General features: G+C 40.4%; 1 protein-coding gene across 1 annotated transcript in view; it reads right to left on the bottom strand.

Moving 5' to 3' along the window:
* Window positions 1-2,661: 2,661 nt before the first annotated feature.
* The window catches only part of SMG1 (SMG1 nonsense mediated mRNA decay associated PI3K related kinase), a 60,956-nt gene continuing 42,481 nt past the window's right edge, over window positions 2,662-21,136 (bottom strand). Inside the window, exons 42-63 of the mRNA XM_058035161.1 lie at window positions 20,345-20,593; window positions 19,825-19,963; window positions 19,628-19,737; window positions 18,804-19,022; window positions 18,183-18,373; window positions 17,412-17,584; window positions 16,749-17,028; window positions 14,914-15,186; window positions 14,119-14,353; window positions 12,414-12,640; window positions 11,597-11,747; window positions 11,315-11,504; window positions 10,625-11,094; window positions 9,534-9,668; window positions 8,525-8,677; window positions 8,014-8,193; window positions 7,584-7,811; window positions 6,941-7,152; window positions 6,633-6,739; window positions 6,129-6,308; window positions 5,891-5,997; window positions 2,662-5,218 (exon numbers count right to left, since the gene is read on the bottom strand). Of these exons, the coding sequence (XP_057891144.1) occupies window positions 5,141-5,218; window positions 5,891-5,997; window positions 6,129-6,308; window positions 6,633-6,739; window positions 6,941-7,152; window positions 7,584-7,811; window positions 8,014-8,193; window positions 8,525-8,677; window positions 9,534-9,668; window positions 10,625-11,094; window positions 11,315-11,504; window positions 11,597-11,747; window positions 12,414-12,640; window positions 14,119-14,353; window positions 14,914-15,186; window positions 16,749-17,028; window positions 17,412-17,584; window positions 18,183-18,373; window positions 18,804-19,022; window positions 19,628-19,737; window positions 19,825-19,963; window positions 20,345-20,593 (4,287 nt within the window). The 3' untranslated portion in view covers window positions 2,662-5,140. The remainder of the gene's footprint in view (window positions 5,219-5,890; window positions 5,998-6,128; window positions 6,309-6,632; window positions 6,740-6,940; window positions 7,153-7,583; window positions 7,812-8,013; window positions 8,194-8,524; window positions 8,678-9,533; window positions 9,669-10,624; window positions 11,095-11,314; window positions 11,505-11,596; window positions 11,748-12,413; window positions 12,641-14,118; window positions 14,354-14,913; window positions 15,187-16,748; window positions 17,029-17,411; window positions 17,585-18,182; window positions 18,374-18,803; window positions 19,023-19,627; window positions 19,738-19,824; window positions 19,964-20,344; window positions 20,594-21,136) is intronic.

Raw genomic sequence — 21,136 nt, 5'->3', positions numbered from 1 at the left:
CAGAACATATGTAAAGAACAGATGACATACTGAATAACTTTCAAATTCGTTCACATGCCACTGAAAGCTAACAGTATTTTCATGTAACATTTTACACTTATAAATTGTGAAGTTCACTATCAAAATCTGTAATTTTACCACAGCAAACTCACACAAAAGATGATTTCATAAGTAAGTGATGATGGCAGCAATAATTTTATTAGTCTTTTAAAAGAGCATGGAGCCATACAGAGGCATGACCTCATAGCAACCTTCCAGTGTCTGAAGGGGCCTCCAAGGAGAGGGATGCTTCATCAGGAACTGTGGTGACAGAACAAGGAGTAAAGGGTACAAACTGAAAGAGGAGAAATTTGGGTTAGATCTTAGGGGGAATTCTTTACTGAGGGTGGTGAGAACAGGTTTGCCCAGGGAGATTCAGTGCTGGGAGATGTCCCTGCCCATGGCAAGGGTGTTGGGACCAGATGGTGTTTAAGATCCATTCCAACCCCTCACCATTGTGTGATTCTATCATGCATTACAATTTCTGCAGGTATTTGCAGTGCCCTGCAACAACACTGCTCTGGCTATGAGATACCATCAGCCAGCTCCTGGTTTCATCCATTTATGTGATTCTCACCACAAAAAACCCAAGTACTTACCAATGGAAAAGCAGGCACTGCCATCATCTCCAGCCAGTCTTTCACCCCAGCCAGGTGGCATTGCAGCTTTTCTCCATCCAGGGGGCCCGTGGAGGTGCCTTTCCCTCCTATTAGGTGTTGCTCCGTGCCTCAGAGGGGCAGAGGGACAGGTCTGGGTACCCTCAGGCCCAGCAATGCCAGAGAGGCCATGGCACACAGCACAGGGCACCTGCCACCTGCCCACCCCTCCCTCGCTGAGCAGCCCGGCCTGGAGAGGCACCAGGTCACATTAAAAAATGTGTGCATAATGTAGAAGTATTCATAAATCCCATTGTTGAATCTCAGCCATGGTGCAGGATCAGCAGCAGCTCAGCACCTCCTACCTGAGCTACACCCAGCTGTTTTGCTTGCCTGGATGCATGGCACAGACCATGCTGCAATGGGATCCATTCTTCCTGCACCAAGATTCTCTCTTAGCAGATGCACAGAACATTAAATCCCCAAGCTGGCTTCAAAGCACCTTTAAAAGGGGCAGTGCAATTGCTCTGTGCACTTAGAACAGGCACACAAAGTTTACATGTCAAGCCTCCACCCTTTCAGCATACCTAATATACATTTATTATGCTATTAATAAAAAATTAGCCTGATGAATGGCAGAATTGCTCTAATCAGGTATGTATTTATGTACACAGCAGTAGTTTGTCGCTAATATCTGTAATTTCTGTGAAATCCTTTAGCTAAAATGTTAACAGTATGCTCGCAACTTCACTAAAGAAAAAAAGCATTTTATAATTTGGGACCACATTAACAAACACACAGATGGCAGGTCCTCTGAACTATTTTTCCTAGTCAAATTCTTTAACGTATAAAGCGTGTCTGCTAATTTTAGAAAAAGCTTGACAAAAAAGAAAAAAGGAAAAAAAGAAAGCAAAGAAACCTTTGAAGTACTTGAGTGCACTAAAACAGAATGGCTAATGTACCAGGCACAGAACAACGATGAATAATTGAAGTAAATTAACCTTAAAGACTACAGCACTTAGAAAAACAGGGCTTCAGCTTGAGGGACTTGAGTCTTTTACAGACATTTGAAAAATTAGACAAAACATTATTCTATTTAAATAGGATAATCCTTGAGGGCAAAACCAATTGTTGCAAAGCAAAACCAGACCATGAAGTCCCTAAAAAGTACAAAACTAATTTCTGTTAACTGTATAGATCTGTTGCCTTTTCCATTTGTATTGACTGTGCCATTGTCCTACCAAAATAACCTAGGACACCACTAATAATTCCAGTTTAACACACCCCAGCAACCCATTTGGCAGAGCCATGCTCACATCATGGCTTTCCAAAAGGGGAGAAGGAAGAGAGGCAAACAACCAACTCCATTTTCAAATTTTCATCTCAACCATGAGCCTATAGAATTGTGAGTGGGTAACAAAACTGCTGAACATATGTGGAATTTGGCTTTGAGAAATCACTTTATAGCATGGTCCCTTGGTTAATATTTACTGCAGGTAAGCTGCAGGTACAAAATTGCCCTTAGTTGAATTGTTTCACTTCTATAGCTTCAGCTGGTTTGTATTTAGAGAGGTGATTCTAGAATTGCATTATTCTAGGTGTGGCTCACTGCACAGAAAATAAACACCAGTTCTACTGAAAATAAAGGAAGGACCCTTATGTCTTTGTAAGAAGCATTTTTTAAGAGAATGTAACTAATGCAGTCTTATTTACTATGCAGGGTGTGTGAGCAGAACCTGAATTTTAGGTTTCATCAAGACTGTTCCAACCTCCCATACTGTCAACATTTCCAAGAAAAATGTGTCAGCACACATGTGAACAGTGCCAGTCCCACTAGCTCCAGCACATCTGAGCTGTCTCCCTTGCATTAGTTATGCAAATTTAAATCTCTAGAGAATCCTGTTCTAATTTGGGGTTTGGTTTGTTATTTGTTTGTATCAGGCACTTTTATTCCTCCCTGTAATTTTCACAACCCACACAGTGTTGCACAGAAGGAAATTAGAAACACGTATCCTTTTTTATTTTTTAAAACTTTATTAAATTACGCAGTAAGAACCCATCTCCACACAAGTGTTTCATTTCTGGATGGCAGAGGTATAATACATGAGCCACAGGTGAGTGCATTACCCCTCCCTTCCCCCCAGCTTCCAAGAAACAAAACAGCAGCTACAACACACTCCTGTCACTACACTTCTCCAACAGATTGTTCATAAGGTCATGTTGAACTGGAGAAAAATGGAAAGGACCAACAGTGCCAAGCGTCCTGTTGTGCACATGAATGTTCTTCACTGCAGCATTCCAGCAGCGTTCCCGCGGCGAGCGTGGCACAGGGTCAGGAAGCGGCGGCAGTGGAATGCGTTTGCACGGGGACTGGTAGATGCAAAGCCTGCGACTTCCCTAGAGGTAATCAGGCAATCAGAGTGCAAGGAAGGCCATGTGACTGTTGAAAACTGTTACACTTCAAAGTGCATGTCCACAAAAAGTTGGCAACAGAGAAGAAAGTGAATTCTAAGACCTACTGCGGAGGCAGAGCAGTCAGCATAGTGCAATTACTGAAAGGAAGAGAAGTTTGCTGGCATTGTCCAAAAATCACCAGCCAAGCTTCCTACTCAGATGAACTGCTGCAAACCCTTTCAATTAAATTAATTTTATGCCAGTAGTGGGCTTGGCTCAAATCTTTTAATACTTGGATTTTGACTGAAAAATGCTGTATTGAAAGTGTGGTTTTACTCTGAAAAGTGACTAAAATGGCATTAAGGATCTTCCCACAATTTTCAGCAACTGTCCATAATGAATTCACCAAGTTTACAAAAGAGAAACTTTTTATACAGAGCTACAACGAATTTATCTGGGTTCAGAATGCCAGAGTGCATTTCTGCTTTAGCTATCAGCACCTTTACAATTCTGCAGTTGTAGCTGAATTCTGTTAGGTTTGTTTCTCTAAAAGGAAGTTGCCTTTTCCTAAATGTGTCCTGCTTAAAAAATAAAGCAAGAAGGCTTTCAGACAACCAGCAGACAAGCAGGACCTTGATCCAAGGAAGATGATGCCATTTTTAGAGAGACTTTTCTGACCATAATCACACTTTGAGAATTGATTAAAAAAAACCTTGGTGGAAGATTCCTTATGGATGCATTACTGAATAGCCATCAATAGAAGAAATATGGCAAAGGAAAACTACTTTGCAGAAATCTTTACAGATCTAGTCGAACAAAAATTTGAGAGTCCTTCATTTCTTGGATTATATGTATACCCCTGTGAAGTGAAGCACTAGAATTCACAAGTGTGAACTAAAAGGATTAGGAAAATGAAGTAAAAAGCATATCACTCTACCTCCACCAGAACATCACTTTATTGTTTATCTGTCATCAACAATGTAAAACTCTACTAGATACTCTATCCTGGTTTTTAAAAAGGTAAAGATTACATTGGATTAGCTACGTCGTACGAAAGAAACTACAGCAATCACAGTAGAATGAGATTGGAGGGACAATTTGAATTACAAAAAAGTGTACACTGCAAGCAGAGGGAAGTGCACATTAAATCAAATGCCTGTAGGAATCATTACTTTTAAATGCACAGTGACAATTTTGAGAAACTGTACATAATAGAATCACAAAAATGACTTTAAAATAACCAAAATTACATTTTGCATTTGACCATCCAACTCATAAGTAATCGTTGATGTTCTATATTTTCAGTGCTTTTGGAGAAATTGTTTACCAAACAGAATTTAAGTTGTTAATTTGACTAAACTGTGAAGTAGAAGGATTGAAATAAAAAGTATATTGGAAGTACGCCTAACCTACAAGAATAAGCCAAGAGGGGTGTATGCGAGGAGAGGCTGGGAGGGAGGAGTAAAAGGAAAGAGGAAAGGGAGAAGAGAACAAAGGCTTTTTCTTCTATCTCAGAAGTTCTTCCAATGCAGCGTGTATCTGATGTACAGCTCTTTGCTTTCAGTCCATTTCTGAAGTTTACGTTTTGTAGCCTTTTCCCGTACTAACTGGTCAACTCAACCAGCACTGCTGCCACAGAACAAGAGGAACGAGGATCTGAACGCCTCAAATCTGCCCTTGCTGTGATTTCTTCATGGCCCCATTTTTCTGTTTTTCTTTGAACAGGGTTCGGTGTTTCCTGAATTGTTCACAGGGTCAGGTGGAATTGAGTTCCAAATCACTCTGCCATTTGTAGCATCCTGATTTCTTTCTGCAGCTGACCCCCAGACACGTTTGCAGTTCTTCCGTAGCAGAAAGACAAACCGTGTTGCTCAAGCGGTGAGCGTTCACCCTTGACCGTGGGGGTTGCAGACCATTGTGTTTAGCGTATCCCTGAGTGCAGCTATCCTGCAGGATTCACTTCCCAGTGCACCGAGATTTCCTAGGTTTCCTCAGATTAAGCCCCAGTATGCATCACCACCGACTGTGGTGCGGCTACGGATGCCTGAGGCCGAGTTGATTCTGGTGGATGTCTGACCTCGCTGAACCAGACCGAGCTGCTGTCTCCCTACTCATACCCAGGCAGTCCAACCTTCATACAGCTGAGCCAAGTTATCTAGATTAGTTGCTTCCTTAATCACAAAGTCAACCTATTAAAAAGGTCAAACAAGGAATTAAAAATAAGCTAGAATTTTAAAAGAGTTTAAGTGAATTCTTATAATTTACTGTCGAATGCCACCTGTAAATATTTCACTGAAAAAAACCTGAAGTAACTGTACACATAACTTTGTGCAGTCCACATAAGAAACAGGAAGCTATACTGCAAAAAAAATCACATTATCATCTCATTCACAGCCCCTATCTTGGAAGTAGCCATACCATTCTCAAATAGCTGTGGACAACTGACTCTGTGTGTCCCCTGACTCCGTTGCCCAGAGACAGGAGTTGTGTGTTGTGTTAGTGAACACAGACAAGTTCTGTCCCTTGGGCAGCTGTACAGATCTCGTGTTCTCCCTGGCTACCAGCAGCTGTGGAATAAATGTTAGCTTAGTGACAGACAATAGACAATTTTATCTGATTCATGGCTCCACATAAACCTCCCATACAAAAAAAAAAAAAAAGCATATGACAGTAAAAAAAAAAAATGCAGCAATACAAGGCAGTTGCAGCAACATTGATTTGCACTGCAATAGCTCCCATCCCGAAAGGAATCCCCATTCACACCAGGATTTCAGCCCTGAAGGCACAATTCAGCACACACACCTGCTAATTAGCATGTATTTAAAGCAAGGACCACTACTGAAACTTTATTTTTAACTCACCTGTTCAGCCACAGACATTCTCCTGTTGGGATCCACATCTCGGCCCTCTAACTTGGCTTTGACCCGCTTCCACACGCTAACTGCGTAGGAATTCCTCTCCTGCACAGCTACAGGTACAAAACAAAGTTAATGCACCTTGACACTCCTGCACAGAAACTCACAGAGGTATTTTTTTGTTGCTGTCACTGGTAGGGTTGTTGGTTTTTTCCTAGTTGTTTTTTTTAAGGTTTGTATTTACCTTTTCCTGTTTTAGGGTCCCTGGCTGTCTTTTTGGGACTACAAGCAACACTTTTGCCAGTTCCTGGGACTGTGTTTGGAGGAGTATCTGCTGATGTTGCAAGATTTTTCTGAATTAGCTTTCTTGCATTCTGTGACATCACCTCTGGCTGAGTTTTCTGCCCTGTATTGCTACGTACAGCTGTAAAGAAAATTTAAAAGTGCTTAAAGTCTTCAAAATAATAGCATTTTATAGAAGCAAGAAAAAGCACAATTAAATGCATAGCAAGTAGACCTATCAGTTTTTCAGAAAAAATGCATTTTAAATTTGCATTTTAAATTCTGCACCAGTTTTCAATCTTTCAATTTTCTAATTTCTTTAGTTTCATAAACAAGTTCTATTCCACTGCTAAGAATTTATTTATATTAAGCAAATTGTCTGTATTTCAATGTTCAGTAAGAGCTATGATTCCCTCTCTAATATCAAGTCCTGGTGGTTTCATGTTCATACTTGTGCAAGTATTACCTGCAGCAAAGGTTGGCTGATATGTAGCAGCTGAAGTTGGGCTGGAGCATTCATTTGCTGTATCCGTGACTAAGGGTGATGCAAACCCCACCAGATTATTGTAGACACTGGGAAACATAACACAGTTGGTAAATACTCATGCAACTACTTGACTTACTGAAAACCCAAAAATTCAATTAATTCAAATTTTGCAAGAAGATTTCTGAGTTCTAAGAAAATCATCAAGCATGTGCTCCATGATATGTTCCTGCTACATGAAAGCAGGTCTGCAAAATGCCTTTTGTCACCTGAGACAAGTTAACTCTTACCTTTGGCTCTGTGTTTTAAGTTCTTTCAAGGTGGGAGTTATCTCCTGCAGCATTTCAACATGTTCCTGACTGCGGACTTGACCCATAACCTGAACTAATGTAAACAGAACTGTCTGAATATTATCTTGCCATGATTTATATTCACCCAGGAACTGCCTAACACTGTTCTCATAGGGAACATCTTCACCATCTGCCAGAGCCGCTTCTTCATCCTGTAACCAAGATGTGCAAAAAGGTCAAATGCCATATTTTGGCTAAGAGAATAAAGCGGAGATTTCTAAGCCCTTTCAGTCTCCTTCAGTTTGTCATCTGCTTACAAATAACTATAATGTTCAGTAGTTATGTATGAATAAATAAATTTTTAAATGATAACATTTTTTACAGATTTAGAACCAAAAGGATTTATAAACACAATGTTTCAACTGCCAAGAGAGAGAAAAGGTTCAGTTCAACCAAACCCTGCTAAGGCTAATGCTAGAAAGTTTTATGAATTCTTGAACATGAACTTTATGTCTTGAACGCCATAGACACAAACATTTTACTGTTTCTAGATACTTTACAAAGCACAAACTACAACTGTTATTTTTCTTAAACTGTACTGACACAGGTTTGAGGAATAAATTTAAAGATGTTTCAGGCATACCTTTGCCATAGCTTTCAGTAGATGTTTGACATCTCCAAGCTGTCTGTTATGACCCGTGAGCACAGTTTTAATACTATCCACCAGATTCTGAATTGTTTCACAAAGTGTTTCTATTTGCTGTTCTCTTTCTGTTTGTACTGTTCTCTGTGTAGATATTTCCTGGGTCAACTGCTTGTGAGCTGAGTGAAGCCATTCAGAGCTGCCAATAGGATGTTCAAGACCAGTGCCCTAAAAATAACAGAAACATTTCTTTATCTGTACCCAGAGATAAAATGCACTTGCTGTGTAGACAGCACTGCCAAGTGTTTAACTGACAGCATGAACTCTGCAGCCACACTCCATCTGCAGGTACATAACCCAGAGAATGAAGGCAGAGCTGAGAGCTCCCTGCAGTGACTCTGAGGGGTTTCAGGCCCTGCCCTGTGCTCACCACCCTCTGCAGCAGGCGCAGCTCCAGCTCGGACACGGAGCTGTTGAACTGGGAGGCGAAGGAGCACATCTGCTGGCAGCGCTTGAGGAGGTCAAACAGGGCAGCATCCAGGTTCAGGGCTTCTGCTGTTCTGGTGCGCAAACTCTCAAAGTGGATGATATTACTGCAAAGGAAAGTGACCTGGAAAGCAAAGCCACAGTGAGAAAAATTATTTCACTTCAACTGCCTATTAGACAAACACTGTTTTTTTCATGTGCTTTGAAGTGAGGATTTTAAACAGACAGAAACTGCTCTGTTACAGTAGCAGTATCATCCCAGGGTCATCCAACCCTGCAGCAATTCTCACAAAGATTATTCCTGTTGCTTTCAAGTGGGATTCCCAGAAGTATTTGATTATCTATGCTTGCTCTTTAGATGCAGAGCAGAAAAACATCTTCTACATAAACCTCGAGTAGGAAATGAAGAGTGAATACACTCACAGAATCAAGAGTACTGTACTTATCCATAGTACCTGACTTGCTCTTTGACTTTCTTTCAGTACAAGGTTTCTTCTTTCAGCAATAGTGGCATCAAAATCTTGCAAGACTGGGGCCAGTGCAGGATTAGCACCTCCTGCCCATTTTAAACGCTGCTCAATACTTGCTTCAAGTGCTGCTAGTTTCTCCTGCATTGGGGAAGAAAAAAGCCCATATAGATAATTCACAGTGATATACAGCATTCTAAGCCTGGCTTTAAATAAATTATGCATACATAACACATGCAGACATTTTCTTATGCCATATATGTAAAATACTGTGGCATTCACAATTGACAAATGTTGGTTTATGCTGTTTAAAAGTTTATTTCCAGTACACATCACAACTGGATTTGATTATTACATAAAGTCTACCTGTCTAGACTTTAACTCACCAAAAAAAGAGCGAAAGCAATCAGATTTCTAGACTAAGAATTATATAACATCAAAGAGTCCCTCCATTATTTTGCAAATAATTCAAGAAATTATTATAAACAGTACCTTCACAACTAAAAAAGGAAATTAAAATTCAGGAAGCTAAGCAGTATTTAACAAACAATTAAACATTCTCTATTACTAGTACCAAAGGAATCTAAAATACTGAGCAAAGCCACAGCATACAAACCTTAACACACAGAAGAATAAATCTGCCCATTTCTACAAAGGGAACTTCTGACATTTAGCTATGAAAAATGACAGTAAGGATGATCTAAGGCACACAAACTTAAAGAAAAGGAGCATTAGTAGCCTTCAGAAAGAAAGGTACTTTGCAGAAAAATACAAATCTGTGAAAGACATTTACTGCTATTCCAAAGAACATTTTGGATGAGACAGCAAAATCAAACAATGTAACAGTATCCATCAGACAAACTGAAAGAGATCAACGACAACACCCCCATATTTGTGTAAGACAGCAAGCCATAATTTGAATGTGGCAGATGATTTTGCAGTTTGTGTTTGCCACATTTCAATGTGCTGCTGGACAACCCTCCCCAGACAGCCATACCTGGACCGTGGCAATGGAAGCTTCAATCTGACTGAGCGTGTGAAGTTTCTTTTTCATGTTGGCTAAAATTGCAGAACGAGGTGGAGTGACAGAAATAGCCTGGGGACGATTGATGAGCAGATCTTCATGCTGCCACTTTAAGAAAGCAACAGCAACACTTGATTATCAATATTGCTCAGCACAAAATACTTTACATCACAAACAGCAATTCCAGTGCTCTGGTACCCTTTATCAACAAGGGCACTTAAAAGGGCTGCACATCAGACAGTACCAGAACATCTCAAAGTCCTAAATCATTCAAGAGTATTAAATTATACAAGTAGTTGTAAACTATGTTTTGCTGGCTTAGATGTTTATACCATTAATCAGATGTGATTTACACACATCTTTTTAATCTAAAGGAAAAGCCATCAATATTCAGAAACAATTCACTTGCGATACCTTAAAACCAAGACAATTTTGCTTATTGGTCTATGAAATGGTTTAACAACTGACCAGGAGAAAGCCTTGTCCCTTATAAAATTAAGATCTCTGATAGTACAACACAACTGGATACCTGTGTAAAGGTACACAATAGCATTTATCTAAAGCCTCAGAGGAGCATTTTTCAGGACTGATACTGCTGCTATTTGTATTTTTAATGAAATAAAGAGTGGAGCAAGGGGACAGTCAATGCATTAAAACTTTGAAGGAAAGGTACAAAATGACATTCAGCACCTCATACCCTCTGTTCTAAGCCATCTCCTCCCTTAAAATCATAATCTGAGAAAAAGGGGGAGAACAGGACAGCATTGCTGCTGGTAAGAAAGCCAGAGAATGACCTATTTTCTAAAAAACAACTTAATAGCTATTGAAAAAAATTACATGTATTGATTAAAAAAAATGTATATGTTGCAGAATTTGCTTCTGTAAAGCAGCCAGTCTTCCAGAAAAGCCACCAGTAACACTGTTCCTCATTTATTATAGCCAGAATACCTTATAAAGCCCACTAAAATACCTTAGAACTTATTCAAGAAAATAGCATGTTCGTTGTGCTCTGACACTGTAACTCAGGCTGACTTTGCCCAGCCCCAGCTGTGCTGGGCTCTCACCTGGAACATGGCAATGTGCAGCTGCACTCTCTGCAGGCTGGTCTTGCACGAGGAGATGCTGGTTTCCAGCCTGCGCACCAGGTCGTGCTTCTTCCAGGCCGTGTCGTAGGAGCTGGCCAGGACTGTGGCCCTGTTCATCACCAGCTGGGAGAACTTGCCAATCTGGATGTTGTGCTCCACGGCTTTCTTGCACAGGTCATCCACAGAAACTTTGCTTTCTGCTCCAAAGTCTTTAGCCTCTACCTGAGCAATGATATCGACACCCAGAGCGCTGATGAAACTGCACAAGGTCAGTCCCAAAGCTTGATTTGGAAGGCCAATTAAAAGCTGCCTCACAAAGTCTGCTGTAAAAGCCTTAATTGGCTTGGCCATTTGATCTTCACTAAAACAAGAGTTCCTGTAAAGGGCTTTCACATTGACAATTTGAACAGGTCCATTTACTGCATTCTGATCTTCAATTGAACTGATTCCTTTTAAAGGGAAAGAAATAGTACTTTTGTTATAAATAACACATTTGATGCATCTAGAAGAATAATACCCAAATTACAAACACAGCAAAAGCTCAGGAATTAATTTTTAGTTGCTGCTTCCTTACCCCATATTTAGGGTAAGTTACTACTTTATGTTCTTCTGAACAGGATGAGAAGTGGATAAAGGCACACTGAATATTTGATAATGACATTTATTTACCTGACAGTGTCTTAGAAAAGGTACCACAGAGCCTGAAAAATTCTTTAATTGTCTGCAGTCTCTTCAGAAAGAATATCTCCTCCAGCACCTGCCGATTGTTGTCATCATCAAAGAAGTTAACCTGGGTGCTGCGGGCTTCCCTGATTATGTCAATCTTACGCCAAGCAAGAGGTATCTCCATCTTGTTTAGCTGAGCAATGTAAAGGAAATTAATTAGTTTGGTTTTTTTGGAGGTTTCCTAATGCTGACTCAAACAGTACTCCAAAAAGAACAAATCCATACCTTTTCAATCAATAAACCAAAGGCAGTTTCCACTTGAGCAAACATTCCATCAAAAGCTACCAAAAGCATCTGACCAGCTGACATTTTGGGAGTTTCATCAACTGAACCATTTCTGGGCTGAATCAGTTCACCATACTGAGCATGAAGTACTCTTAACAGGAAAAAAAGAAAGAAAATTTACATGGTTTCTCTTAGTCCACAATAAACAGAATTTTCTTAAACTGAGTGATTCCACAGATTCACTGTACCACTGATGGACCCACCACAACTGGCTCAAGGGGAACACCACTTGCGATTTTGAATTCGTTTGTTGTGTACCAAGCACCTACCCAGAAATTTACTGTCCCACGTTACAAGATGCACAAGTCTTTGTTTGCTCAGTGTTTTGTCTCATTTTGCTTTTTTAATCAAGTCACTGACTCATTAAGCAAAAGCTGCTCATCAAACACTCCTGATGAGGAGTGCCATGGTTACAAGCTCTCCCTTTCACAGGTTCCTCCCACAAACTAATGAACAAGTTCCTATTTTTAGTATCCTTTCACTTCAAATATAAAATCACAGCTACATATTTGGAAGAAGTTGACTACCAAAAGTCAGTTTTAGGCAGATGTAAGTGTAAATTGCCACAGCTCCATATTTCTGTGTATGCACGTGGATAAACACACAAACACAGAGAAGGAAACAAGTGCACACTTTATACTGTACAATCGATGCATTCTTGGGCAAGAAAAGCCTGTATCTCAAAAAATAATTTTATACAAACTAATGTTTTCAGTCTTCACTCTCTCATATGTGAACTGAAAAATAAGTGATTTACCTTGCAACATCAATGTAATGAGTGTGTGTCTCCTCCTCTATACCCATAGCAGCATTTCTTAGGTAGGCTTGAAGAGATTCAACCAACGTTTGCAAAGGGACTCCATCAGTTGTTTGCTCTATGAGATTATCCAGCTCATGGAGCATACTTTCTAAAGTGTACTCTCCTTTCATTAAGCACCTCAGTGCTTCAGGGAAAATGATCTGCCTGAAGTTGGAGTTCAATTCCTGTTGGGAAGTAGGTATGAAAAAGTAAGAACTTTTCCCCCTCAAAAAAATATCACATGCAACATCTTTTGTCATTTTAGTACTACACTACCATGCAGCAGACATTATCTAAAATATAACATGATGGTGGTCAGCCAAGAGTCAAAAGTCTGCTCTTGGATCAACTTTGAAGAAATTAAGAATATATTAAATCCTGTACAAGGCAAAAGGTCTGATATCTGTAGCAACACAGCAACAACCATCTCCACAGCACCAGCAACAATACCTGGCAGTTATCCTCAGCAGAGGCTGGGGGACACAGAGTTCATAATTTGTGAATTGGTTTCATCAATGTAGGCTTTTCTTTTCCATTACATAACTATGAGCAAATTAAATTATTTACTGAATTTATGATTTCTTAAACTGATTGGACTAGAAAAAAAAAATAGAGAAACTTGCCAGGGAGTGATAATTTTGCCACAGAAATCAATGCAAGGAAGAAAAACAGTACCTTAAGTGGCACAGAGCAATTCCGCCCAGGAAGAATGCAGCAGAGGGCTAAAGGCAGCTATGGAAAGAACCAATGTGCTCTGTCTCCAAGAGGAGATGAAACACACCAAAAGGACTGGTTATCTTGACTGCCAAGTGAGCAGGGAGCTCAGTGAGTACATCTTATCTGAGAGCTCACAGGGAGGACAACAATGTGTGGGTGAAAGATCCCCACTGCAATGCAGTGAAACTGCTGCCATGCACATTTCTGAAACAGTTCTGAAATGTTACAACTTCAAAGAGAGAAAAAAAAGTGATGAAAATCCAAATGCACTGACGCAGTTTAAGAGGAAAATATTTCTCAAATCAATACAATGGAACCAAAAGTCTCACAAATCTATTTAACCAGCCACAGTGTATAAAGCATGTTAGTTTTCAGCAGATATTTCACTCAGACTGCCCTTCATAGGTTTTTTATGTTTTATTAATGTGGAAACATTTCGGAATCACAAAATTATAAATGCATTTTACTCCTACCCAATATTAGAGACAGGGGCCTGTACAACAGCTTTTATGAGTTTATTTGAAACTATTTGATTGAGGTGAAAATAAGTAAAGTTTAGCAGGAGCAGAAAACAGAAAGAACACATTTTGAAGAGTTTGGAAGTTGATCTGGACTGCCAGCAACAGAACAGAAAAATGAAAAGGAGACATGAAGCTGGTGTGCCTATAAAGCTGATACCAACATCTTCCTCATGGTTACTTACTTGACAGCAGTTTTTTGTAATTTGTCATGTATAGATCTAAACAGTTTCTTATAACCAATAAAAATGTAAATAACAGAAGCAAATGCCTGTTCAGCTCAATCAAATACAGCAATCAGGAGCAAGACTTGTGAAAAAAATCTCAGCAGCATCATAGACAAACATTTAGCCCACTAAGGAAGAATCTATTAAGAATGACTTCACTGAAGCCTTGAAGGATGGGGGAAAAAGTAACAAAATACTCACCTGAAGTGAAATATATACTCCATTGGCTAAGTGAACAGCTTCTGATGCTTCCATGGGGTTGGGAATGTCCAAGTCCTGGGGTACAAGATGGCACTGCTTCAGCAGCTGCACGAGGCACGTGACATTGCCACTCATGCTGCAAAGCTCCTCCAGGAACCAGGCTCCATCTCTGGATGTCAAATCAACCAGCTGCTCTCCAGCACTGGATGCTGCACCTTCCATCATCAGGTTTCGCCTGGATGAACAGAGACACTTAGACACGGCGCCTGCTGCTGCTCTCCTCACAGAATCCATCACTGACTGGTCCTGTGATGTGGCCTCTGTAAGAAACTGTCTCTTGGGCTGTTGTTGGAGTCCACTCTGGCTAGCTATGGACTCTGGCCCACACAGTCTTACGTGGACAAAGAGAAACGCTCTTCTCCATGTGGGGACAAGTGTCCCGTTTATTGGCCTGGGAAGGGACACTTCAGGCTCTGGTGACCTCCCAGGTGGAAAAGAGGGTGTGACCTTCTTGCAGGGGACCTTTATACCTGAGGCAATGGGGGCAGGGGAAGAGAACCATATCCAGTGGGATACCACTGAGGAGGAGCGAGGGGAGGGGTAACCAGAGCCCAAACCACCAGGGGGTAGGTATAGCAGAGGGAAAGACCATGTGATGGGAGAAGAGAAATAACAATCTATGTGACATAACACACTCAGTACAAATTTCCAATCACCCAGTGCAAAACAACAACTAAACAAACTTTTGGTGCAATACAACAGGCCTCCAGCAGGAACTCTCTCCAGGGAACTCACCTGGTGAGGGCGCACAGCGCGGAGATGATGACGCTGGCCAGGCTGAGCGAGCCCTCCTCGCCGTTCTCGTGCAGGAACACTTTGATGCAGCGCTCGATCTCCTTGAGCTGCTCCTCGCACACGGGCACGGTGACGGCCTCCTGCTTGAGGCGCTCCACCTGCCGGATCAGGCGGCTGTTGATGTCGGCCGCGTAGCGCTGCAGCGTCATCTCCGTGGCCGTGATGAACTGGCACACGCTGGGCGCGGGCTGGGGCGCGTACTGCATCTCGTACCTGTGCAACACACACACACTGACCACGCTGCCCTTCTCGGGGCTAACAGCCTGCTTTCTGCTCTGCACGTAGGAAAAACACTCCCTGTTCTGCAGCCATGATATTTTCTGAAAAATCCCTTTGCCAGGATTTTTCTCCTGAGAAGCTGAGACGCCTCAGAGGAAAAGAACAACAATAATTATCTGCTGCTGTGGAATACAACAGGTGCATCTTAGATTGGTCTGATGTGGTTGTTTCTAATTGATGGCAAACCACAGTCCAGCTGTCTTGGACTGTCTGGTGAGTCACAAGATTTTATTATCATTCCATTCCTTTCAAGCCTTCTGATGAAATCCTCTCCTATGCTGTTAGTATAGTTTTAATATAATATATATATCACAAAATAATAAATCAGCCTTCTGAAACACAGAGTCAAGATTCTCATCTCTTCCCTCATCCTGGAACCCCTGTGAACATCACATTTGAACCTAAATCACCTATTGTACCCAGTTCTGGCCCCTCAGTTTGGAAAGGATGTTGAGATGCTTGAGCACATCCAGAGGAGGGCAACAAGGCTGGTGAGGGGCTTGGAACACAAGCCCTATGAGGAACGTTGAAGGAGCTGGGGTGGTTTAGCCTGGAGAAGAGGAGGCTCAGAGGTGACCTTATTGCTCTCTACACCTTCCTGAAGGGAGGCTGCACACAGCTGGGGTCAGTCTCTTCCACCAGGCAGCACTGACAGAACAAGAGGACACAGTATCCAGCTACATCAGGGAAGGGATAGGTTGGATATTAGGGAAAATTTTTTCACGGAAAGAATAATAAAGTATTGGAATGCTCTTGCCAGGGAGGTGGTAGAATCACCATCTCTGGATGTGTTTAAAGAAAGACTGGACATGGCACTTGGTGCTATAGGCTACTTGAGGTGTTGGGGCATAGGTTGGACTCTGATCTTAGAGGTCTCTTCCAACCTCATTATTCTGTGATTCTTAACTCTAAATACTGCAAGAGGTTGATAACTTCCCTAACAATGCTTTTGTAAGGTCCTAAAATGCACCATATTGCACACCTATTTGCAAGGACATAAGACAGCTGTCCTTGAAGCAAAGAATGAATAGAAAATAAAAAGAAAGGAAAAAGATTTTAGAGGAAATGCTCAAATATAATCTAGATCTCTTAAGCCAAGCCATAATAATGTTGAAACAACTTGATTCAAGATGAAAAAAAGAACCAGAAGCTGCTTGAAAATCTACTAGATTAAAAAAACCTTTCCATATTGATTTTTAAATATTACAAGTTTCTAAAACTCAAAATATCACTACTCTGAAGCCACATGAATGCTCCATTTGATCGTTACAGGACAACATTACTTGATTTTCTTGTTGAAGTACACAGATTAAATTCTGGAATGGTATTTTTAAAGCAGTTTTACATACTTACTCCAATTTTCTAGAATTACAATTTAATGCTGGTTTGCTTTACAATTAGATAGGTCCTTGCAAAAGTATTTATTTAAATGATAAAATTAGGGTAGTAGCTTAAAAATTATGTTCTTTGAACAAGCCATTATTCTGCCAACTTACTTCCTAAAGATATCCTGACATCTCTCTATTGTCATGTTACAGATGAGCTCTTCCATCCAGGTTTTCCACTGCTCTATTCGGTGCTTCTGGAACACAGCCTTTGGGTACTGCAGAGCCACTGTTGCATAGTTGTGCAGTTGTTCCAGGCAGCCACGTAACACAGATCTTCTCTGCTGCAGAAAAGCACCAACCTCTCCTTCCAGCTGCTCACACTGGCTGATTAGATGTGCCTGGCCTGCATTTTGCAGAAATGCTGTTGCTGGGACATAACTTGGAGGACCTTTTAAGAAAGAAGGTTATGAATAAAGATATGTCTGAAAACACGTTTTATACCGTACAAATACTGAGCATTAACACCTTTTCAAATTTTTTTTTTTTTTTTAAATTGTGATAAAGGAAGCATAGAGAATTCATACTGAGAATTTTGAGCACAAGGTAAGAGAATCTAATGCCCAGGTAGGATAAGACAGACAAGTTCCTTCAGACAGCTTGGCACTGAGACCTTGAACTGCTCTCAATCACCCTTTGAAGAAGCTCCTTTCTTTTAACTTATTACATACAGATCATTGCCGTTAAGTTAGAGGATACTCATAATGCCACCTGATATTAAACTCAAGTTATTTTCAAACCATTAAAACCACCCCCAGAAATACCATTTTGTACCTAGGTCCATTTGTGTGCTGATTTCTTGGAGCAGACTTGCAAGTTGTGTTGCCTCTAAATTACTGAAGGCAGTTTGGTAATGGGTTATCCACTGCTCAAACTCATTCAGCTTCACCTGGATGGCTTCCTGGACAGCTCTTTGTTGAGACTGCAACTGAGTGTGCTCAGAATACCTGAATTATTGAAGCCACAGAATCAAGTAAGTACTATGAGAAAGAAAATACTTAACACTATAGAATACAGAAGAATATTCAACAATGCAACTGTTAACTAGAAAATGAACATGTTTTCATCAATCACATTAAACTAACAGTGTTGCATTATTAATGAATTCTGTTTTCCTACAAACTAATTCATGCCTGTGCCTATTCATGCAATTCTGAAGTACTTGATTCATTTCAAATAATCTTCAAAAAATAATTAGAAACCTACAAGAAAATATTTTTATGCTATTTATCAATCGCTCCCTTAAGTGAATTATATTGATGAGACACCACTTTCAGAATATTCTCTCTCTTGTCTTGAGGATCAAGTGGGGAACTTGGACTAGCACAAGTTATATTGATGGAGTATGAGGTGCAGGACATAAGATTATTCAGTAGGAAAAGGTTTCAGTAGTTCTGTACCAGGAGAGACCTGCTTACTGCAATAGCTTTTACCCAGCTATTCACTCATGTACAGATTTCTAATATTTAACCCATAAGCACACTGCTAAAACACCATCTGTATTGAACTGTGAGATTTCTGGCAGAATTCTTGGTTCCTCCATACCTGTGCTGAAGTGTGTGGGAGGGATGATCCACTCCTTCTGCACCTTCCAGAAATTCTATCTCTTCCAGTAGTTTTCCTTGCAACTTTTCTACATCTGTTAACTGCTCCTGCAGGTTCAGGTACTCTTCTAAACTACTGTCCAGTTTTGGCAGCACAGCAAGCATTTCATCTCTGTTCTTAAACCAGTTAACCTGCAATCAAGACAGAGATGTTACCAACTGCACTAAATCCAACAGGCAGCAGAAGGTAAGGATATGGCAGAACTTAACCCTTCAACAATGCCATTCATCTAGCACTGCTTCCAGTGCTACAACTGCCAAATCTTAACACACATTCTTTATTTAAACTGCTCTTTAAACCTCTATTGTTATTCCCTAGCCCAGATTCAAGCAAAGCACTAAAACATATTTTAGAATTAAGCATGCAGAAACTGAAAATTAAATACTTGCAAGTTCAATATAAACACATCCCTTCACATAAACTGAATTTATCACAATAAAATTCATTAACCATTGCTGATAGATGATCTCATCTTCCCCCATTCCCAAAATGCAAATAAACAAAATGAAAGTGCAGAGTCTACTTTGGATTAAAAATAGAAAATTCTTGCAGTAAACTCACCTTTATCTCTGCCACCCTCGAGGAAAAGAGACTCCGTGTAATATCCCTTTCCATTTCCCTTTTGCTCTGTTTGTTTTCAGCCTGCTGGCCACCACCACCATAGACAGCCCCAGCAAATCCTGCCTCTCCTCCAGCTGTCCAGTCCACCAGTGGATCATAAACAAAAGCCTCCAGCAGTGTAAGCAAAGTCTCTCTCCCACGCCGCATTATATGAAGGACCTGCATCGTATTTTAAACAGACTCGTTGTGATTCTGTGCTATCCTTGCAGAGTAGTGGAAACTCAGAGGCAAAATACTGTACTTGAGTAGGTACAGAAATCCATCATGGATGGTAGTAGTTATGCCTAACTACTACAGAGACAGGAAGAACACCACAGGAGGTACAAATGCAGCTAAGCCTGTAGAAGATCTAGCCTTCCATACAAACTCTATTCACAAGCCATAGATGCTTAAGGAGGAAAAATCTCCCTTCTTCAGAGCATTTTTCTTTTTAAAAACATATCTGTCATGTTTTTACAGAATGAGTTCTAAAGGAAGAGGGCAAGCAAAACATCTCAAAAAAAATTCAGGAAAAACATAACATTTTAATCTATATCTAGGAGTCCCCCTTTCACCCTAAATTTTAGTTGTACCACTACTTGCATGGGCACTTATCAGACAATCTCATGTTTCTTAAATACCTACCACAGGATATAGCTAAAGTAAGGCCAATTAAAATCACAGCAGAAAGGTGAAGGCTCTATAAACCAGCAGCAAAATGTAGCAAACTTCTAAGCCAGTATTTGGCCAGTGATGGCCCTCAGTTTTCAGATCTCCAACCATACCTGCTCACAAGAAAGCCTGAACACCCCCTCCACTCCTGTCACTCCCAGCGCTGTTTCAATGTTGTGCGTCATCCGGAACGGAACCTTCTCTGGCACCCTAAGGCTCTTCCCTTCAAGATAAAAAATTAAGTTGTTTCTTTTAATTGCCAAGAAAGAAAACCTTTTATTTGAATAACATAGAGCATTTTTTAAATTACCTTTTTCAAAGCAAACATTATAATCTATGTGGACAACTTCTCCTGTAGTCATATCTATAAGAACATTATCCAGATGTCTGTCTCCAAGACCAATGATGTAGCCAACCATGGACATAACTGCAGTGGATCTTGCATACGACTTAAAAGAGAGTTTCAGGAAAAAATTATTTGTGGGAATCCTCTGCCAACACATTGGACTGACTACCATCTTAAAACATTATTTTAAGTGTAAGTGTAAAACAAATCAAGCCCAACTTATTCCAAGCAGTTTTCTATTTGTTTTTTGATGGTATCTTACAAGAGTTCTCATTTTTTTTGGCTGGTAACTCTAGTATAATAACATAGACTTATCTGGTCTATACCCATGTTTAAATTCAATGGCACAACTGCCAACATTTCCTCAAACTCACAGCAGCACCAGCTCTCCAAACTCACAAGTACCACACCTCAGGCAGTTGGTGCCCCTCATCCCATTAAAACCACAGCCTCTCCTATGTAAAATACAGCTGTTGTAACTCACCTGTGTAACTCTCCACCACTCATCTGGTGTGGTACAGGATGACCAGAGCTCCTTGGCAAGGAGATTCGGGGGAGTTGCTTCCATCAGCTCCTCCAGAACAGCCCTCATGACATTCAAGGGCCAGTCACGACGTGACACGTCGAGACTAAGCCCAACTGCCTTTAGAGCAGGTCCAATTTTACTGTAGTAAAGTTCACTGGGTCTAGGAACTATTCCAGGGTTCTGAGGGGTCTGGTAAGAGTCCTGGGCCTAGAAGAGATAAAAATGGTAGTTGATGTATTAGTACAGAAATATAACCCAAATTCAGTTTTGGTGAGAATGAAATATGAAATCAATGCTTTGACTGAGCATGACTTCTTCAGCTCAAAGACTGCTTTCAAAATTCAGTAGTTAAGGTCTAAATAGATTGAAAACACATTGTTTTGGCCTAATTCTACTCTCAAAATAAATAGATCTCCTAAATATAACTGCAAAGACTGCATTTAGAATGAAATGAGTAAACAAGATATAGAACTAAAATTATTTCAACCAAGGTTAATTCTATTTGTAAAAAACAGTTCTCTTGAATTATCATGCCAGAAGGGCATTTTTATGTTACATACTGTGATTATATTTAAATAATAGACATGCAATTTTATTGACTTCAGGTGAAGTCCCAAGATACACGAACACACAGAACCCTCCTGCATTATTATGAACAAAACAATCCTTGTGAGACCACGTGACTTAGAATCACAAAGCAAATCAAAACAAGCACTTCTCCTCTGCCTTACTCCACTTAGCACAGAACAG

Source organism: Melospiza georgiana, chromosome 16 (assembly GCF_028018845.1).
Source record: "Melospiza georgiana isolate bMelGeo1 chromosome 16, bMelGeo1.pri, whole genome shotgun sequence".
Taxonomy (NCBI): domain Eukaryota; kingdom Metazoa; phylum Chordata; class Aves; order Passeriformes; family Passerellidae; genus Melospiza; species Melospiza georgiana.
The sequence above is the reverse complement of the archived record's forward strand: the minus strand, read 5'-3'. Positions and strand labels throughout refer to the sequence as shown.